The sequence below is a fragment of the Sceloporus occidentalis genome, unplaced genomic scaffold (genome assembly GCF_023333645.1).
Source record: "Sceloporus occidentalis isolate IW3139 unplaced genomic scaffold, rSceOcc1.0.p SCAF_1, whole genome shotgun sequence".
NCBI classification, from domain to species: domain Eukaryota; kingdom Metazoa; phylum Chordata; class Lepidosauria; order Squamata; family Phrynosomatidae; genus Sceloporus; species Sceloporus occidentalis.
The window spans coordinates 138,046,956-138,067,404 of NW_028316981.1; the positions used below are offsets into that span (position 1 = coordinate 138,046,956).

The following is a 20,449-nucleotide window of genomic DNA, read 5'->3' on the forward strand; positions in this document are numbered from 1 at the left end:
ATACAGTTTTTGTTAAGAATGGTTGGGTAGGAAGCATGCAAGGTATTTTTATTGTAACGTAATGTAAAACAACAATGATGATGATGATGTCCAGTGTCTCAGCTTTCATCAGCCCTCATAGTAGTGAACCCTATGAGGTCAGGGCAAAGCAATGGAGAGAATGTACTAACCACCTTCTCTAGATGCTTGTCCACAAACAGGCATGCTGTTGATTGTCATTGGGATTAACGTTTATGGTGCATCCATATATACAGCAGGAAATAATCTGTGGGCAAGTATGAGTTGGGCAGCTGCCCAGGTCATTTTTCTTCTTATATGTGATGCTATTGACTCAGGCGATGCCAGATTTTGATGGACCACATGGCACCAAACATCTGCCTTCTGCTACTATGTGTCTCCTACTTTCCCAGCACCAAAGGTGTCCCACCCCAACACCTTCACTCACCAACTAGATTATTTTCCTATCTCGTGGTAGAAATAGATTCAGGTGCCAGTTTAGCTCCCATTTAGATGGACTGCCATCAGATGGGAACATTTGCCAAAGGAGAGTGGTTGGTTGCCAGAGGGGATACCAACATTTCTGAAAGGGATCAGATCTCTTCTCTGGGCCTACCAGCTGACTGGCCTCAGATTGCCCCAGATACAGTGCCTGAGCTGATATCACCATCAAGTTGAGTATTGCGCTCAAAATAATCTAAGATGGGAGCTGGATGACACACAGTACAGCCAAACAGCTTGGCTCCCATAAAGTGCTTCTGCCCAGCAGGGAAACTTGTTCACAGGGCTGAGAAGTTGCTGTGTTTCCCTGGGCACCCAACAGCTGGCAATTTGCCCATCCAGCATCAAATAATATTAGCTCTCACATTATTTGCTCCTTTAGTGAAAGGGTAGAAGAAGTTAGAGAGCTTCAGGGAATACAGGATTAATATGTCATTTTTCTTCCTTAAATCTTTGCCTCCAAGAGTAAAACAGTACTACATTTATAAACAGCTTATACTATTTTTGTAGTTGTGATATTTACATGTATTTCTTTGTTCAGGGAATACAGAGCATTATTTTAGCCCCACAACAATCTTGTGAGGTAGATCAAGCTAGATAATGGTTCCAGGGTCACTTAACAAGCTTTACAGATACAGAACAAGCTTTACAGGGTTGATCTATCCTCCCAACAAGATCCAGGCCCACTGCCCTAGTTCATTTACCTTCTTGTCTTTCCACAATATATCCATTGGCTAGTTTATGCATGAAAGGTCATTGCTTTCCTTGCTTCTCCTGCTCACTACAGGAACCAGTTTACCTACTATTATGTCAATGTGATACCAAGTGTGATGTAGTGGTTAGAGAGTTGGACTGGGTTTTTTGTTGTTAACCGCCTTTGAGTCAGTCCTGATACATGGAGACATTGTAGATGAGACATCTACAAGACTAATGGCGTCCATCCATCTAGGATGTGGTCTTCCTCTTTACCTTTCCTAACATTATTGTCTTTTCCAATGAGTTGTACCTTCTCATGATGTGGCTGAAGTATGATAATCTTGATTTTATCAGACTGGGATAGGGAGATAAAATTCACTGATGATTATAGGACAGTCACTTTGAGTCTGTCAAAGAGTTTTGTTAAGATTAAGTGAAGGGGTGACCTGGGCTATTTCCAATGGCATGTGTGCCCCATTCAAGCCTATGAGGCTTGAATACTTGCGAGCCTCTGTTTTTGCAGGGGTGGTGGTGTCTGGAACTGTACTATGCTGGCTCTTGCAAACTACATTACAGTAGTCCATTACTGTTTTTACCTTCACACTGAGACTGCTGGTTTTGTATTAGACTTACCTTTGCAGATTTCACTTTGGAAAACTTAGGCCACTGTTTTTCTCAAATAATTATCAATAGAATAATTTTGTGTAGAAAATTCGGCCTTGAATATCTGTGGAGGGGTGACCTGCATTATTTTCAGTGGTGTGCGTGCCCGAGCCACACGCACGGGGCGCACCCCATTCAAGCCTATGAGGCTTTAATATGCATGAGCGTCCATTTCTGCAAGGGGGGTCTGGAACGGTTCCCCTGCAAAAACGGAGGGCCAACTGTAGTTGCAATAGCATTATGAACACAGCTGTTCTATCAACGAGCTAAGAGCTTTCTCTTGGCACATCCTTCTTACTCAGGCCTTCAGAAATTTCACGTGCAAATAGTCAGCAAGTAGTCAGATACAGTAGAAGGCAACTTCTTGTGTTGGTGGTGGCTAAGCAGGTTGAGACTTTATTGGAGGAAACAGATTATCTGGGTCCATTTCAGTCTGGGCTCAGGCTTGGATTCAGTACTGAAACAGTCTTCGTCACCCTGATTGATGACTTGCTCCTGAGGGAAGATGGTGATGGAGAATGCAACCCTGTTGATCCTCCTAACCTCTCAGAAGATAGAGATACCATTCACCATGGTATCCTACTGAAGTGACTGCAAGAAGGTAGTAGGAGGCATATGCCAAGATCCTACATCAAGCAAGCACAGCATAGTGCTTCATCCACACAGTTTCCTATCCTCTCCCTGTCCTGTTACTTGTCAGGCTAATATCCATGTCTTTCGAATATCCATGAATACCCATGTCCTTGTCCCTTGTCCCCATGTTCTTCAAACAAAAAGGCTCTAAAGAACTATGTTTGACTCTATGCCTAAATCTCCAAGGTTCAGGAAACTAGGCTTGTAGAACAAATTCTTGAAGACACATATACTCATCCCTCCATATTTGCAACTTTGATATTTGATTTGATTATTCACAAATTTGATTAATATGTTCTCTCTAGGAATATCTATGTCATCCAGTGCAACTCTATGGTCAACTTTAACTAAAAGTTGCACTGAAAGACCTAGAGATTCCTAGAGAGAACATTCCAGTAGGCATTTGTAGCTCCTCCAGTGCAGTTCTATGGTCAGTGTCTGTTGGATATTGACCATAGAGTTGCACTAGAGGACCTAGAGATTCCTAGAGAGGTGTCCTCTCAGGTAAAAACATGGTGTTTTTGTTATTTGCAGTTTTTCCATATTCATGGGGTTCTTGTGCCCCTAAGCCTACCGAATATGAAGGGACAAGTGTATATGCAAAGACTTATTTCTAACTATGCCGAGGGTGCAGGGATGCAAGTGACAAGGTGCCAGTTGGCTTACACATAGGTCTCCACTACTTATATTTCCTGCTGGCAAGAAGAAAAGCATCTATGTATATTTCTGCTTCCCTTAAAAAAAAAGTTCCAACTCCCCAATATTTGTCCTATCCTGCCTTTCTCTGTGTATTTGAATCTCAGCATATTTTTACAGAGCATACCCCAGTTTCCAAAGAAATCTTGTAGCACCTTTGAAGGAATGTATCTGATGAAGTAGACTCAAGTCTATGAAAGCCTATGCTACCAGTTTCTTTCTTTCAGTTAAATCTCAAAGGTGTTAAATGATTCTTTTGCATACTGATTTTCCAGACTAACACAGCTATGTCTTTGAATTATACAAATTTTTAAAGAACATTTTCACACTGTTTCCCAGCTGAAAAATTTCCCAAAAGTGGCTTACATATTTCATCTGAAAACAAGACAGGACCTACCCTCAGGCATATGTGCAAAACGAAAAGGATTGGGGGTAGGAAGAGGGGAGAAAAGCAAACTCAGGTAAAAATTCTTAAAGAGTAATAGCTGGAATGAAAGCAATTCAAGAAGATGAGCAGTTGGCTGTTTATTCAGCAAAACCGATGGAATGATCTTGGTTCCCATCCCTCCCTTTTGAAATATAGCACTTTAGATTGGAGTAAAATGCTTTGCATACAATATCTTCTAATCCTTAGAGCAATTCTGTAAGTATTACTGTTCCCATATTTCAGACAATGATGGTTCTGACTAAAAAAGAATAGCTTGTCTAAAGTTATTTAGTGAGAAGAGATCAGTCATACTTCCTAAATCGTAGCACAGTCTCTTGGCCATTAAACTGCACCAGCTCACCCTTTACCCACTTACCCTTCACCAGATATAAGTACTCTGATATGTGTATTTCCATCCCAGGGAAGCAGATTCTGGAAAAAGCGGCAAGATGTAGGCTGACAATTTTGGGTGCATCCTGGAATGCAGAGATCCCCCTTTGGGACTCTGATAGGTGTGTGCGCAGCAGATCTGTTACTCAGTGTGAATACATGTTGCTTGCTTCTGCTTATGTAGCTGAACCAAGCAAAAATGTAAATCAAGCAGAAATTACAATGCTTATGCAAATAAACTAGGCATTAAAAAATGCCTCGAGTCTCTGAAATGCTCTTTCCTTCAAAGGAAGCCAGACCCAAGTGGAGTGTGCCTGGAACTTCTGGCCACTTTGGGGAAGTGTGGTGCTCAACACAAAAGAGTCAGAGGTGAGCTGGCAGTGGGATTTTGTGCCAAGCTGACATCAGCTTCAGAACTGTCTATCTTGCCTGCCAATCTGATCTTCATTGCTTTAGACCGCGGCTGCATTTTGCTTCCCTCCCTTCCTCTCTCCTTGGCGCTGGACCCCAACATCTGGAGATACTTTTTGGCAAAGGAAACTTGCCTTCTCTGTCCCAGCTGTGGGTGCTGGGCATACATATGGTTAACAGCAGCTGTGTTCCCATCTGAGGGAGGAGGGCCCAATGTGCACAGTGTCTGCCCCCTTTCTTTCCCTCTTTCTGTCTCCCTCTTGGCTTCCCAGAAAGCGTCTTTTCTGCCTAGAAGTTGAGATCTGAAGGCTAGAGAAGCAGGGCTGCCAGCTTTTCCTCCTCTTTACTCCACTAGCAGGGTGGTAGTGGTGGTGGCAGCAGAAAAAGTGTTTGTTCAGAAGAGGGTGATGCTCTAGAAGACCAAAGGCAAAAGCAAGCTGTGGCTCTGGCAGCCTGTAGCCCTGCCCCAAAGGTAGGTACCAGCCAGTTGGGCAGAGCTCTGGGATCAAGTGCTTAGGAGGGCTGTGTGGGGATATGTGTGTGTGAGCACAAAAGAATTGGGATTGATTACCTGTGTTGGCTCAGATGTGGGGAGTAGCTGAGGTTTAACATCCCAAGGCTGTCTGGGAATATTCCTTTCCTCAGGAAGGCACCGGGAACCTCAGGTTAAGATGCTTTATATTTGTGGGCAGGGAAGGGTAAGTAGGGGCCACAATCTGCCATGTGAGGTGTCCTCCCCATTACAGCAGGTGTGGACAGCTTGTGGCCTTCCACATGCTGTGGGACAGAAACCAGTGTGAGATGATGAGACAGAGCAATGGACTCAAACTAGAGGAAAAGAGATTCCCTCTACATTAGGAAGAACTTCTTGAAGGTAAGAGTTGTTTGACAGTGAAATCTGCTGCCTCAGAGTGTAGTGGAATCTCCTTCTTTAGAGGTTTTTAAAGAGAGGCTGGATGGCCATCTGTCAAGAGAGCTTTGATTGTGCATGGACATAGCTAGGGTTTTAGGAGGGGGGGGGGTCCAGACTAAGTGCCACCATTATAATGGGGCTTGGGTGCAGCGGTGCAGCAGCACACACCATTTTTCTAATGGAAGAGGGGGGTCCAGACCCCAAGAACCCCCCCTTGGCTACGTCCCTGGATTGTGTCTTCCTGCATGACAGAATGGGTTTGGATGGGATGGCTCTTGCAGTCTCTTCCAATTCTATGATTCTATGAGTTACAAGAGTTATATCTGCCTGTAGAACAGGGAGGTTGCTTTTGCCTCTCAACATCTTGCTGTCCACTGCTGCTTAGAACTGGTCTGTACAAAGTCACAAACATCCCTAGCTCCCTACAAGATATCTTTGCATACTGATCTTCCAAACTAACATGGCTATATGTTTGAAAACATTCCTAAAGATAAAGTGTTTTTCTCCCTTATTAAGCAGGAGTTCTTTTCTTTTTCTTTTTTTACTGTAGGCAAGCCCTCATCCTTATATAAACTCTGTTCTTAGGGAAATGTCAGCTGGGGACAAGCTCTACAGGCCAGTCTTGAGTGAAGCACCATTGCCCTGGAACAGGAAATCAGAACAGTGATTCTCCCTGAGTCCTATGTCTACTGGCATAATTTTCATTAGCAGCTTTTCAGTAATTCCCTGCACTTTGCTGTGAACAATTGTGGACCACCTTATGTTTTCTGGTCCAAGAGTGGTTTTCCTTCCTTTATCCTTTATCCTGTCCAAGAGGTTTGGCAGCAGTAAGATGAACACATAGGATCCATAATCCTGTCCTCCTCACCCTGCAATGTCCTCTCAGTGAAATGAACTCTAAGTACAGTATTGGGGTCTCTACAGCTAAGGGGACATTTTCCAGAATATGACAGCTCCACATTCCCAGGCGTTACTGGCTGCTATATCAGGCCCTTGAGAGATGGAGGGTGGCCAAAGTGAACCGGAAAAAACAAACAGTGTCTCATAACACACATCCCTGTATGTGGTTCTGCTCCCGCCTTCATATATACAAGCCTGTGTTTGTCCAGTTATGTGTCCTGTCTCTCTGGATGTGCAAATACGCTTGCTCCCAAACAGATCCAAGCTCCTTTCTTGTATAGTTCATCAGAGATTTTTGTTTTATAAAGAGTAACAGGAGTTAATGGGATGACATACTCATTCAGATTTCTTGTTTGTCACATTCCAGCATTTTAAAGCATGTAACTTTATGAACAGCTAAAAATAGATTAACTCACTCACTAAAAATAAAATATGGTCATATTAGAAGGATTCCATAACATTTGAATAGCCTAAAATAGCGTAGCAGTGCAAGAAAATTATACTGCCTGTCCCAAAATGCTTATGCTCAGACTTCTGTGGCCATCCCATCACCATGGGATGACAGTTTTATAACCCCAGATCCACCATGTCTTACAGACTTCCCCTGGCTTCTATGCAGGTCTTTCTCTGGTGTTCATGATAATAGATTGTGGTCAGTGTGGGGGGGGGGGGGGGTGATTTTGGAACTAAGCAGGGCTGAGTGTGCTGCTTTCCTGAATGGGAAACCATCTGGTAATCTCCTTTATCCACTGAATGTGATGATGTAGAAAATATAAGTGTATTAACATATGAGGATTTTACATTAATGACACATGTATGTTTCTCTATTTTGTGCATTTGTGTGTGCATGTACACATGTGCATACACATGTATACACGTAGCTAGTTCTCTGTACAGAAGAGATTCCTATCAGTATATGGCATAAACAATGGCCAGGATTCTTTTGTCATAGAAACGTGTGCCTTAAGACTAGGTATGGTTTCCTTCCCAGCCCCCCTTCTTTTTCTTGGTATTACCAGATCTTAGAAAGGCTGCTCTTTGGATTATAACTCCTCCAGCAAATACTGGGAAAGTAGGAGCTGTAATTTAAAAGTGAAATTTCTGAAGCTTTGAGCATTACACCCCAATATACAAAGTCTGCCCACCTGGGCATTTCTAAAAACTACACCTGTGTGTCTTACTAGAAATATAGTTAAGTTATAGCAGTTAGTTGGCAAACTCTTTATGTATGACACACCAGGAGCAAGCACATCTGTGTTGTTGCATGGGGAGGTATATCTGCCATGCATAAGGAGCATATTTAAGTATATGTACATACAATGAGAATGGTGAATGCTGGTTTCATTGCAAAAGAACATTAGTTAGCATAGCTTCTCTGCAAACATCCTGAGAATTATACTTCTGCGCAGGGACTAAGATTTCATCATCTTCAGAATACTGCACTTCCCATAAATCCTTGGAAAATGGCAAGTACATTTCAAAATAACTTTTATTTCCAATACAGATCATGTACCCATGAATATAGTGTAGAATAAATTGTGAGTTCTTCACCCAGCACGGGATACTGATATATCTATAAACCTTATGACTGTGGCTCAACTGTAGCACATGCATGGTTGGATGCCAATTCCATAAATATGTCTTCTATGAGAACAATTCCTGCTTGCACATGGCTTGTGGCGATGTCCTTTGGTCTGTGTGCCTTATCATTTTGCTTTGTGAGACATAATTTCTGTTACCATGAGAATCCTCTGGTTCCGGATTTTGACCCAGCTAGTCGTTCATTCCATGAGAATATTCCCAAAGGCCCTTTGACCACAAATCTTAGGAGGCTCGCCCAGTTTTCCTTGAGCTTGCTTCATGGCCTTGGCTAATGATAGAACAAAGGCAGGGCATATTTTCACATACGTTTTTATACTCGCATGCAAACTGACATGGACAGAGCTAATGGATTGCTGCAGCAAGCAACCAAAAAACACCCAGGAGGAGGTGACTCAGGGCAATATCCCAGTACTGTTGCAGACACAGAGTGGTTTTCTCTTCAAAACCTTTCTCAGTCTTCAACCACCCATGTCTGTGTCTCTAATTTAGATGAGAACAGTATGAAGATTCAGGTCCCCTTGGGACTCTTCTTGCTTGGTTGGTCCACATTAAAAGCTGAGCTATACTTTATATTGGAAACACAAGTCTGGAAATCTCCATTGCAAAATGGTAGTGAGGGGACAATTTGTAAGGGGGATGAATGGGTAAGGAGATATTCAATTCTCCATGCTACCCGATATTTTCTACTTGTAACACTTCCCAGTTTCTTAGCAATGTTAAACACTATATCACATAATACTTGCTTTGGGAAAAACTAGTGCCCTTGGTGGCTTGGGATCATGGGAGTTATAGTGTAGATTGCCTCAGATAGTAAGCTGATTGTGCATAAATGGATTTCAACCCTGCTGATGGTTGACTGTTTTCTAAGGATGACTAATAGCCCTTGAAAGCCAGCATGGTATAGTGGTTTGAGTGTTGAATTACAACTCTGGAGACCAGGGTTTGATTTCCTGCTTGGCTATGGAAATCCACTAGGTGCCCTTAGATAAGTCACATACTCTCAGCCCCAGAAAACCTCACTATAGGGTTGGAAATGACTTGAAGGCACACAACAATGACAACAACTAGTAACCCTCACTATAGGACTACAGTGATAGGGACATGTTTAATCCAGTGCCATCCACTTCCCTTCATTTACAGAGCTATCAAAGCACAAAGTGCACATTATCAGGGACCAACAGTTGGCATACCTCCCTGGTGCCTGTCCACTTTGTGTTCTGAGATACATGTACCTACCCTTCATGTTCAAATGACCATCAGGAAAATTACCACTGGAGCCAGCCTGCTGTGCAAAGAGGTGAGTGGTTCTTGGGCATTCCACTTTGGTTGGTATAAATGCTTGTTGCTCTGAAAGATTATATCCAGGTCATTTTCTGCCTGGCTGTCAGGGTCAGTCAATTCCTCCCTTCTTCCTGAGACTCAGATCTATTTCACACCACACAATTATAGCAGTTTGAGACCACTTTAACTGGCATGTCTCCATTCTACAGAGTTTGTAATTTCACAAGGTATTTAGAATTCTTTGACAGGAAGCCCTGGTGCACACACAGCCCATTAAAAACCCAAAGATTCCATAGGATGGAGTCAAGGCAGATAAGTATGATCAGGCTGCTATTATTATATAGTGTGAAAGATACTTCTGAAGAATGGTGAGCAAATGGAATGTTCTCCTGGCCCATCCCCTTCCACATGTCTCTGCCTCCAACATTTCTACTTGTCTGACTTTCTCTTCTTCTTCCTCTTCAATAGGGCCCAAAGCAATGAAGAGCCCACTGGTACTCTGTGCCCTTTTGCTCATCTGCCTGCTCTTCCAGGCTCATTGCAATGAGAGTGATATGGAAGAGAGGCCTGGAACAGCAACACAACCACCACCCCAGTATCACACTTCCAGGTGGGTCATGATGGTGATGATGAAGAAACCAACAACAAGCAGCAGCTTTGTCTTTGAGCTTGGGCAAACTATCACGGAGAGTGCTGCTTGGCTTGCCTGCAGGGACCCTGATTAGAGATACAAAGACCCTGGGCAGAAAGTCGATGTGGTGTAGTGGTTTGAGCACTGGAATATGACTCTGGAGAACAGAGTTCAAATCCCTGTCCAGGTATGGAAACCCATTCATTGACCTTGCCCAAGTCACACTCTCTCAGCCTCAGAGGGAGGCAAAGTCAGACCTCCTCTGAAGAAATCTTGCCTAGAAAATCCTAGGATGGGTTGCCATGAGTCAGAAATGACTTGAAGGCACACAGCAACAACACCAGAATGGTTATATGCCTCGAGCATAGAGGTTAAAGAAGTAACTTCATGGTGTACCGCAATGTCCAATTAACTACATTAATGTGCATCTTATGTGCACAGTTAATGCACAATTAACTCTATTGGCCTGCCCCACTTTAAATGAACCCAAGGGCTGCTGGGTGATAATGGTTCTGGAGGAAGCATAAATGATTGCAAATAGCTGTATTGGGGCATAAAATTAAGGTTACTTTAACCTGAGTGAGCATTCCAACTATGTAACTCTGTGATGCAAAAAGCCATGTTTTCTAAGACCCCCCCTCCACCATACACTGTGACTACCTCTATACCACTTCAAAGTTTCATCTAGTCTGAAACTAGATGAAACTGGCCTGGTCATTGCAAAAGTGTTTTGGGATAGAGGTATCTTTTGATAGACACCCAGAATGAGGCTAACCCAAAACATTTTGCTGCCTGAAGCAGAGCAACAAATTTCTTCCTTCAAATTATCCAGTAACAATGCACATTAAGCAAAGCCAACCAAGTTCTTTTAGCACCTGGGACAGGCAATCCCATAAGTACCTTGCCCCACACAAGGACACAATAACCTCTAGTTAAGTAACAGACCAGCCCTAAATGCCCTAAAGGCACCAGGTGCCATCTGATTTTGGAAGCAAAATAGGGTTAGCTCTGGTCAGTACTTGGATAAAAGACCACCAATGAGTACCAGGTGCTGCAGGGTATATTTCAGGGGAAGTAACTGGCAAAACCATATCTGAGGATTCCTTGCCTAAGAAAACCCTATAAAATTCATAAGGTGAAAGATGATATGAAGGTGCATGCACACACACACGCAACACATCATTTGTTGTCCATTCAGGATGGCAAAAAACTGCTCTCTGTTTCTTTACTTCATCCTGCCTCATGGTGGATTCTAGCCTGACTTGCTTTGGTGAAGGAGATTGTTCTACAGATTTCCTCCAGTGGGGAAAAAAACCCAGAAAGACCCCTGCCCCTAGATTTATTCAACAGTCATAGCTGTCTGGTCCAGATTTTTTTTTTGAACCATCACACTCATTTTCATCTAATAGACAAGAGATGATTGTTTAAACATGGCTGCACTTTTGAAGATGGCTGAATTGCTGAGTGAGCAAGTGGGTGCTGGTTCCAATGAGACAGTTTTCATATTTGAAATATTAGTGAAATTCATAGCCCATGTAATGTTTTACATACTGAAATCACATCTCTCTCTCTCTCTCTCTCTTTCTCCCATTCCCCTGCTGAGACTGCAAATCATCTTGCCAGTTTAGGATTTCAGACAGAAGTCTCCGTAGGAATTATGGGGCCCCATCTTAGAGCACAAGGGGAGGGAAACACTGAAAAACACCTTGCCAAAGCGGTGCACCTTCTTCCTTCATTAATGCAGTTGTGGCAGTTACAGAACTAGGTGGCTGTGTCAGCTAGTTCTCAGAGCTGTGAAAATTTTGCCCAGTCTTCCAGATAGATTATCTGTTGTTTCTGTAACAGACCAATTTTGTTCACCCAAATCTGGCACCCGTCAGCAACAGTCTGCTGCAAGTGATGAGAAAGTAAGCCATTGTGCCTATTTAATGGGTACAGTGGGAGGGCATATCTGTTTCACTTACAGATGCATAAGTACAAAGTGAGCTGACTGACACAAACCCAGTGCTAACATGTGCAGAGTGAATTCAGTTGCTATAGCACTTCTCAAATGTTTGGGGGGCAGCCTTCACACCCCATATGTCTGATTTGCTTTATTTAGAGGATTAGGATTTTCTGGAATTCTCTTCAGTCCAGTTGGCCTATTCAAAGCAGTGCTCCATCCAAACTCCACCAAACACTTCCCCTTACCCACACTGGATGGAGCTAGGCAAGGAATGGAAATTCATACCCTCCACTTGCCCCAAATTGGCAGTGAGAGTTCTGATTAATCCCCTATTGTCCCACTCTTTCAACTGCTTTTAAAATGTTCCACTTTCTCTTTTCTGCTCCTACTGGCCCCCCCATCAACTGCTATAAACTGAGTTCAACATGCAGACGTTATTGGCACTCAGTGGGGAGAGAGCATGGTGGGCATACTCTTGCCCTTTCCAGTAGGCTCAGTCAAAGGTAAGCTGCTGCAGTCTCTCACGTTTTCTTCCACATTAGTAACTTTTGCCATCCTGACCACATTCTGATGTTGTTTGGACACACGTATCCTTGTTTTCATGCACGAAGTGTTGAAGAGTAAGGAAACTGCATCAGCACATGGGCAGACTGGGATTAGGAGGGGGCCCAGGATATGCACAGCTGGCTTTCAGCTCTGCTATAAATTTGGAACAAATGTTCACTCAGCCCAGGTGAAGGCCTAGACATACTTTTATCAGAAGCCAGGGAGAGTAGAACAAGAGAATGCAGAGAAATTGGTTGTTTGCTTGTAACGGATAAAGAAGATCTATCGCAGTGTTTCAATGAGGCTTTCAATAATTCATGTCAGCTGGTTCTACCCTTTCTTCCATGTATTTTTCTGAATTTGGGGTCACAAAAAATGGGATTATCCAATAGGATAATAAAAAAATAGGATTATCTCCTAAAATGAAGGGAGTAAGGTTGCCAGAGAGAAAACTAGAGAATTTCCTGTCCCTTAATAGTAGGATAAACAAAGGAATTTCAGCAGATGTCACTCATCATGCAGCCAGGGAAAAGCAACACCTGTAGAGATTCCCTCATCTGTACAGCTGTTAAAGGGACATGAGGCATCTCCAGTTTTCACTCTGGCAACCCTAGAAGGGAGTTATGTGGTTACTGGGTTCCAATTCCTCTCTCCTCCTCCCAGACCCATGACCCAGCCTATCTGTGCTCTTCCTGCCATCCAGGGCTGAAAATGACTATGAGAAATACAGCAAGCGGTCTAGAGGTTCTACGTGCGTGCGCTGCTGTGATCCTCCTGAGGGTTTTGCAGCATATCCGATGTACCAGCCTTTGCCTCAGATCAACATTACTATCCTGAAAGGTAAGGGGGCACGGATTCCACCTCTGTGGACTCATGGAATCATAAGTAAACAGGAAGCTGGGCTTCAGAAGTTCTACTTGCTCTTCCAGCTGGAGCAGGGTGACCAGATGTCATAACTGCAAAAGAGGACAAGGCACTGCAAAATGTAGGACATCCAAGAAAACTGGAGGACATTACAAAATAAAAGCTTGAAACATTTGTATAGTCACACTTCTTAGACATGATAAAAAGGGAGGACATTTTGGAAATTCCTCCTGGACAGGAGGTTGAAATGTAGGGCATGTCCTGGAAAAGGAGGACATCTGGTCACCCTGAGCTGAAGGTCTTCTTTGTTGGGGAAACAGCTGCTGTTCCTGCCTGGTTGTTCATTCACCCAAGGCCTGAAATCAGTGGATAAGTGAGATCATTGGGTTTTATGTAATCATGTCCAGCTATATGAGTGAGTCCATGATGAATAGCCCTCTTGTGGAGTCCTTACTGGGAGTGGGCCCTGGTGAAGGCAATGTAATAGTGGCACTTGTTGGAGCCAACTGGCTCTGGGGAGAGCCATTTTACTTTCCTGCACAGTCCCCAATGTAATGTTGCTCTTAGCCACTGTGGGAAATTAAAATGATGTCTCCCAACTGAGTTTAACAAAAGCCTTGCTGGAAAATCAAACCAAAGGCTTTTCTCATTCAGCATCCTGTTTTATACAGTAGTCAGCAAAGTGCATTTGGATACGAGGGCAATAACTCTCACCTACTGTTCCCTGGTATAGTGGTTTGAACACTGGACTGTGTCTCTGGAGACCAGGGTTCGATTCCCACTCAGCTACCAACCCCATTGGATGGCTTTGGGAAAGTCACTCTCTCAGCCTCAGGGGAAGCCAATGGCAAACCTCCTCTGAACAAATCTTGCCAAGAAAACCCCATGATAGGTTTGACTTAGGTTCGCCACAAGTCAGAAATTATGTGAATGCAAACACAATTTTTTTCTGTGAGTCTTTTGGTCTGTGTGGCCATGAAAAACCCACAGAAAACTATGAATGCCAGTCATGAAAGCCTTCGACTTCACAAAACACACACACTGTTTCCTAGCAATTGGTGTCCAGAGTCTGCTTCCTCAGACCCTAGAGTAGTATGTAATAGCAGTCATTGACAGTCTCTTTCTCCATGAATGATTTGTCTAATTTCGTTTTACAGCCATCTATAATGGTGGCCATCACCTTATGTAATGACATCAAGCTTAAGTGCCTGTGCTGTTTTTAACACTAGAACATTAATTAAAACTGTTGGTGGTCCAAGCTGGGCTTCTGTAATGGGCTCTTGCTGCAACAATGGAACTCTTGCAGCAGTTTGAGCTTATTGCATGCTGCATACATTCTAATATCTTACAGATGAAATGTTGGACACATATGGCCAGGCAATATCAGTGTGGGCAAGATGGCCAAAGTTATTAAAGAGAAAGAATACCCATACTAGGAGAGGTTGTAACATATTGCTTTTGACTGAGGTTACAGGGAAGGAAAAGATTCCACCTCCTCTTTCTCACTGATTTTTCACTTTGAATTCATTTTGTAGCAACCCAAGTAAGGTGAGGACAGAGGAGAAAGTGAGAGGAGGAAGGAGGAACTGGAACATTTTAAAGCATCTGAAAAAAGTGGGATGACAAAGGATTAATCAGGATGTCCCTGCCAAATGGGAACAGTTGCAGTGTATGATGCAGATGTTGAGACTGCACACTATAAAACCCATACTTTTGGAAAGAACACCACCATAGCTTCTCTTGCCAGTTCCTCCCTGGAGTCCTGTTGTCTTTCCCCACCTGCTGTGAAACATGCCTGGGGTCCCCCTTTTGTACACTACATAAATCCTGTTTGTTGTTAGTTGTTATAGCAGATGGGGAAAAGGGTGGACAACAGAGCCAAAGGAAGAATGGGTGGGAAGAGTTGCAGCTGCCTTTACTTCTAATGCTTCAGAAAATTTAAAGGCACACAGGCGGGCTGAGTCCCTGGCAACTATGTGTCCTGTGCAAGGTAGAATCATGACTGAGTTTCTAGTTTTTTGCATTCTCTAAAGTGCCCTCTGTCCCAACAAAACTGTATGCATTTAGCAGGGAGCAAGAATAGGGTGGGATTATAGAAGAAGGGGTGAGTTTGCTTTCAGTCTCCTTGTTCTGGTCATAGGGTGGGGTGGATATCTTTGGATGAACCTTTGGGTTCTTTAGATTCCAGAGGGGCCTGCTTGGGATAAAATGTATGAGCTAAATAAATTTCCTGGCCTGAGGCACTGTTATTATAATTTTATCCAAGCCGCTTCCTTAACTGCCAAACTAGTCTTGAGTCAAACCCAGGACTACAGAGGTTGCATTAGGACATGGCCTGATTGGGCTGGAAGAATGTGAAAGATGGAGAAATTGTGTCATCAAAGTAGGCCCAATATTGCTGAACCCTTAAAATCTTCTCAATATATTTCAGAGATGGGTGTAGCTGAAAAATTGTGTGTGTCTGTGTGTACAAGGTTCTTTCCCTTGGCTAAGGAGATTACCGCACAGTTCTTCAATAGTGGGATAGAATCAGGATTGACACTGTAATCGATGGATCTTATCGCACCACATCATGGCCAGGCGGTAGGTATCCTGTAGTCAATCTGTGCTTCTGGCACTGCTTTTAATGAATGAAAAATTCCAGTGAATAGCTGTCAATCCTGCTGTTAACCCATTCTTGAAGTATGTGCCATCGGTCATTGAGGGTAAATCAGAGAGCAAGGGCATTTAAAGGGGTTTGACTGTACCCCCCCTTCCCAATGAAATCAAGACTTCTTAGTGCTGAGGAGGCAACCCTTTCATCAGGGGCAGGAACAAGAGGATTTAAAGGGGTATGACTGCACCCCCCCATGCCCAGCCCTTTTATTTGGGACAGGAATAATGGGATTTAAATGAGTAAGACTTTACTTACTTAATCTTGGATAGGTAATGGAATGGTAGTGTGATAAGATCCATAGCCAAGCTGTTATCAATTCACAATTGTGTGGTAATGTGAAAAGAATTGTTGTTATTTTGGATGTTTAACAAACCACAACAGCATTGGGAGGGAGGCTTAGTGCGACAATCTCCTAAGTATTCTTTCCCAATACCTGATATTCTAAAGTCAACAAAACTAACCTTTTAATATTTTGGATTAATTCAGATTACATTTCTATATCATATATTTCATTTAAGCAGAAGCCTCTTACCTTGTCTTCAGATTTGCTCCAGATAAAATTCAGTGGCAATTCTATTTAATACAGAAGACAATTTGTCAGGTGATTTTACTTTCTGTAGTGGATAAATGAATCGTTCTAGTGCCTGCCATGAAATTCATTCCACTTGGCAACATTATTTTCACCAAAAGGGTGAGCATAATGCTTACTAAAATGCTCAACCAGAAGGTGACAGGACTGGACTGACTGGATCATTCTAATTCCAGACTTCTCTCCACAAGAGCAGAGGAGGGAAGGATATGATCATTTTATCTCCTGATAAATTGTATCAGAAGTTTCCAACCTGGGTGCCTACATCCCCAGGGGTGCAAAATGGAATTTCAGAGGGTGTGACAAATAGTGGCTTGTTTCCTTGGGTGATGAATTATGAGTATAAATTTGAATAAATTAGAATCTAATTGCTAAGTTTAGATTTGCATTTTATACTCTGAGTTAAAAACTATTTTTTAAGTTCAGTTTGTTCACTCTCAGTATTATATGTGGTTCAAAAATTAGAAATTAGAGTTTTTAATCTTCAAATGTGATAATTGTAGCGGGTGTGAACATCAATCAAACATTTCCTAGGGATGTAGGGCATAGAAAAGGTTGGGAACCACTGAATTATATTAAAATGTATCAGCTGCTTTTTTTTTTTTTTTTTTAGTCAAAAGGGCTTTCTTTCTAGATCACCCCATTGGCTATCTCTCTTGAACTGAACACATAGGCTGGGATTGCTGAGGTGAGACTGACTTATGACCTCTTTATTACTCAGGTGAGAAAGGAGACCGTGGTGATCGTGGCCTCCAAGGAAAGTTGGGCAAGGCTGGTTCTGTAGGGAGAAAGGGCCAGATGGGCCTCAAGGGAGAAAAAGGCAGCATGGGAGCTCCAGGGGAGCGGTACAAGACCAACTATGCTGCCTTTTCAGTGGGCCGAAGGAAACCACTGCACAGCAATGATTACTACCAGACACTCATCTTTGACACCGAATATGTGAACCTCTACAGCCATTTCAACATGTTCATGGGCAAGTTCTACTGCTACGTGCCAGGTGTGTATTTCTTCAGCCTCAACGTGCATACCTGGAATCAGAAGGAGACCTACCTTCACATAATGCATAATGGGGCAGAAGCAGCCATCTTGTACGCACAGGCCAGTGACCGAAGCATCATGCAGAGCCAGAGCCTTATGCTGGAGCTACAGGACCAGGATGAAATCTGGGTACGGCTCTTCAAGGGTGAGCGTGACAATGCCGTTTTTAGCGATGAATACGATACATATGTTACCTTCAGTGGATACCTAGTTAAGCCTAGTTCTGAGCCATGAATCTGCAGGCAGATGGACTAAATACTATTAAGAACTTTACCTTGCTCCATACCTTTCTGTGTACTGTTTTGTAACACTACCTTTCTTGCCAGGAGCAGACTCTAGCTTTGAAGACACTTGTAGTACTTGGATTTTTATCAACATGGCCTCATTTTCCTTTGAAAAACATTCTCATTTACATTCTCTGATCTTCCTACCCAGTCATTCAACCACTGGTTGCATTACTTATTACTTTGATTACTAGGGCTGTCAAAGTGAAAACTGGAGACATCTCCTGTTCTTTTAACGATTGTGTAGAAGAGGGAATTTCAGCAGGTGGTGCTTGCTACCTAGTTGGTGACATCCAATGCTTGCTGAGATGCCCTCTTGTAGACAACCATTAAAGGTACAGGAGCCCTCTCCAGTTTTCAGTCTGGCAGCTCAATAACTTGTTACTGTTATTACAGTCCGGAAAATAACTTGCTGAATATTTACCATAATTACTGAGACATTACCATTACTCAGTGGAGTCACAATGGGGTGTGGGGAATGCTGACCACACTGGGTGACACAGTTAGAGGAGTGACACTAAAATGATTTACAATACATCAACCCACTTCTTACGACCTGGGAGAACCCGGTCTACCCCTACCCAAGTGGGCCTGATGTACTACCACAACCCTGATCTCATAGCTGGGTACAACATTCTGGCTGAAGCCTTTGGTCACATAGAGCCATTTATCTTTGGAGTGGGCCTTGGCTGGGAACGCAGCAATGGTGGCCCTGAAGAGGATAATGTTTTCTTTCTCCTCAGGGCCCCTGTTGCCTCCCTGACAGAGCCCCATTCACAAAGTAGCCCTGAAGTCAAGTGGCTCTACTTTCTTCTCTTCAGGGCTGCCACTATCTCCCCAGCCCCACTCACAAATTTGCTCTGAAGTCAAATGGCTCAATATCTATCAGGCACTCAACCACAAGATAAACAGTGAGGAGGTAGCGTGCTCTAACTACCTCTCTGGTGGGAAGAAGTGGTGTAGACTGGACCCACTTATTTATGTATCTGCATGTAGGCATGACAAGGATCTTCATTTTAGTCAGTTGCAATTGGGAGAGGGCACTGGAGATGCCTAAGGCACACTAGGGCTGGGGAAGGGGGTGGACAATAAGACAAAATATATTGCAAATCTGGGATTTGGGGGTAGATTTTTTTCATGGGGGAATAACACTGGGTGACACCAACCCTAGTGACACCACTGCTGTTACTACTGTACCATTGAAAAATACCAGAAAATGCTCTCTGAGTTTTCCTACCTCTAATCATCACAATTCTGAGTGGACTACCCTGTTAGAACTGTCCCTCTCCATTAATCACACAGGCACAGCATTGCAGACCAGTGGGTATCATGTGTATTGTTCACAGGTACTTTGGGCAGGTGCATTGAAGTAATTACTCAGTTTATCTTCATTTTTCATCTCTCTCTCTCTCTCTCTCCTGAGGAATTTCTCTGAATCTCATGCTTGAGCTGGTCTCTGTGTGCAGATAAACACCCTTCCTCCTCTAAATACTATCTCAGAGCTCACATCAATTCAGTGGTCCATGTGCACACCCTGCATCACTGTTTGGAGTAGTCAGCCTGGCAAGTCAGCCTCCCCACCCGTACTCCATGCACTCACACTTTCTCTTTCTTTTTCTTGCAGAAGCAACCACCTCTTTCCTTAGGATAGGAAAAAAGAGTAAAGGGCAGCTAACTTCTTAATTTCCAACTAACCTGAATCTCCAGTACATGCATCTCACCCTTACAGCGTGTCTTCTCCATCTCTCTTTGTTGCTGAGTCTTCTACTCCTCACTATATGTACAACATCCTACAATTAAGGGTTACTTTTACTTTGAAAAATATGTTAAAGCAATATAGCTGTTCCTATTACAGACAAAACAGTTACACTGTTCCAGCACACCATTTCAAATCTACTTTCTCCCTAATTCCCCTCTATGCTATCTAGAAAGACATTATGTAAAAATTCTGCTTTTACCCAGTGCTCCCAGGACCTACTGAGGTTGGTATCAGAGAGGCCTCTGGGTTGATGTCTCTCCACTTTCTTCACCTTGTGCAGGAGGTTAACAATCTGTTCTCACCCAGTCCTTCCAGCAGTCAGCATAGTCACTAACAGAGAGCCACCTAGTACCTTGAAGTGCTCTTGAGAGAAAAGAGGTGAGTGGCTAGGGAGGGAAAAATTGCCAGGGCCTGGACCTCTGGGAGCATGTATGGCGAATATATACACTGCATTTCAAAGATACAAATTTTGGTGTCTCAACAGACCAGAAGGTGGCTCCAATATCTTTTTAATCTGAGCATAACCAAGTCTTCTGTAACTTTGTAGGAAGATTTAGTGAGAGTGCCCAATCACCTATCTTGCCTCAGTCCAGCTCTGAGGACTTGTCCATACTAGGAACAAAAGTCCAAATGGACTTCCTGACCTGTTCTGCCCCAGAGCCACCCTACTACCTGTTTCTTCACAGGGACATCAAGTAGTTGCCTACATGTGCCTGTGTATCTGGATGTGCTTTGGTCTACCACCACTGCCTTTTCTGTAGTTGCTTGCTCTGACATCCATAATGAAATACAAGATCACAGTGGCACCGAGGAGGGAAAATCTTTTTGTAACCATTCCAGGCCAGGAATCTGCCCTGCCTACTCAACCCACCCCCTGAATCCAGGGTGGATCCATTGTCCACTAGAGTTTCTTTCAAACTCTTCAGAAAACTGAGTTTTTAAACCCCAGGTTAAGATGGTATGCCACAAATATGGTGCAGATAGGGCCCTACATCATGTGACCTTGTCACTCCAGATTCAGGGATAA

The 20,449-nt window shown here is 43.3% G+C and overlaps 1 protein-coding gene across 2 annotated transcripts; it reads left to right on the top strand.

Annotated features, from left to right (window-relative positions):
• The first annotated feature begins 4,816 nt into the window (after positions 1–4,816).
• On the top strand, positions 4,817–17,613 carry LOC149322296 (complement C1q tumor necrosis factor-related protein 1-like). 2 transcript variants are annotated; one of them, XM_089538899.1, is made up of 4 exons: positions 4,817–4,886; positions 9,579–9,720; positions 12,936–13,072; positions 17,063–17,613. In XM_089538899.1, exons 2-4 carry the CDS (start codon positions 9,590–9,592, stop codon positions 17,611–17,613), a joined length of 819 nt encoding a protein of 272 aa, XP_089395025.1. In that variant the 5' UTR covers positions 4,817–4,886; positions 9,579–9,589. The 2 variants fall into 2 exon arrangements, with proteins under 2 accessions (XP_089395025.1, XP_089395034.1); XM_089538908.1 differs by lacking the exons at positions 4,817–4,886; positions 9,579–9,720 and adding an exon at positions 9,861–9,928.
• Positions 17,614–20,449: the final 2,836 nt, after the last annotated feature.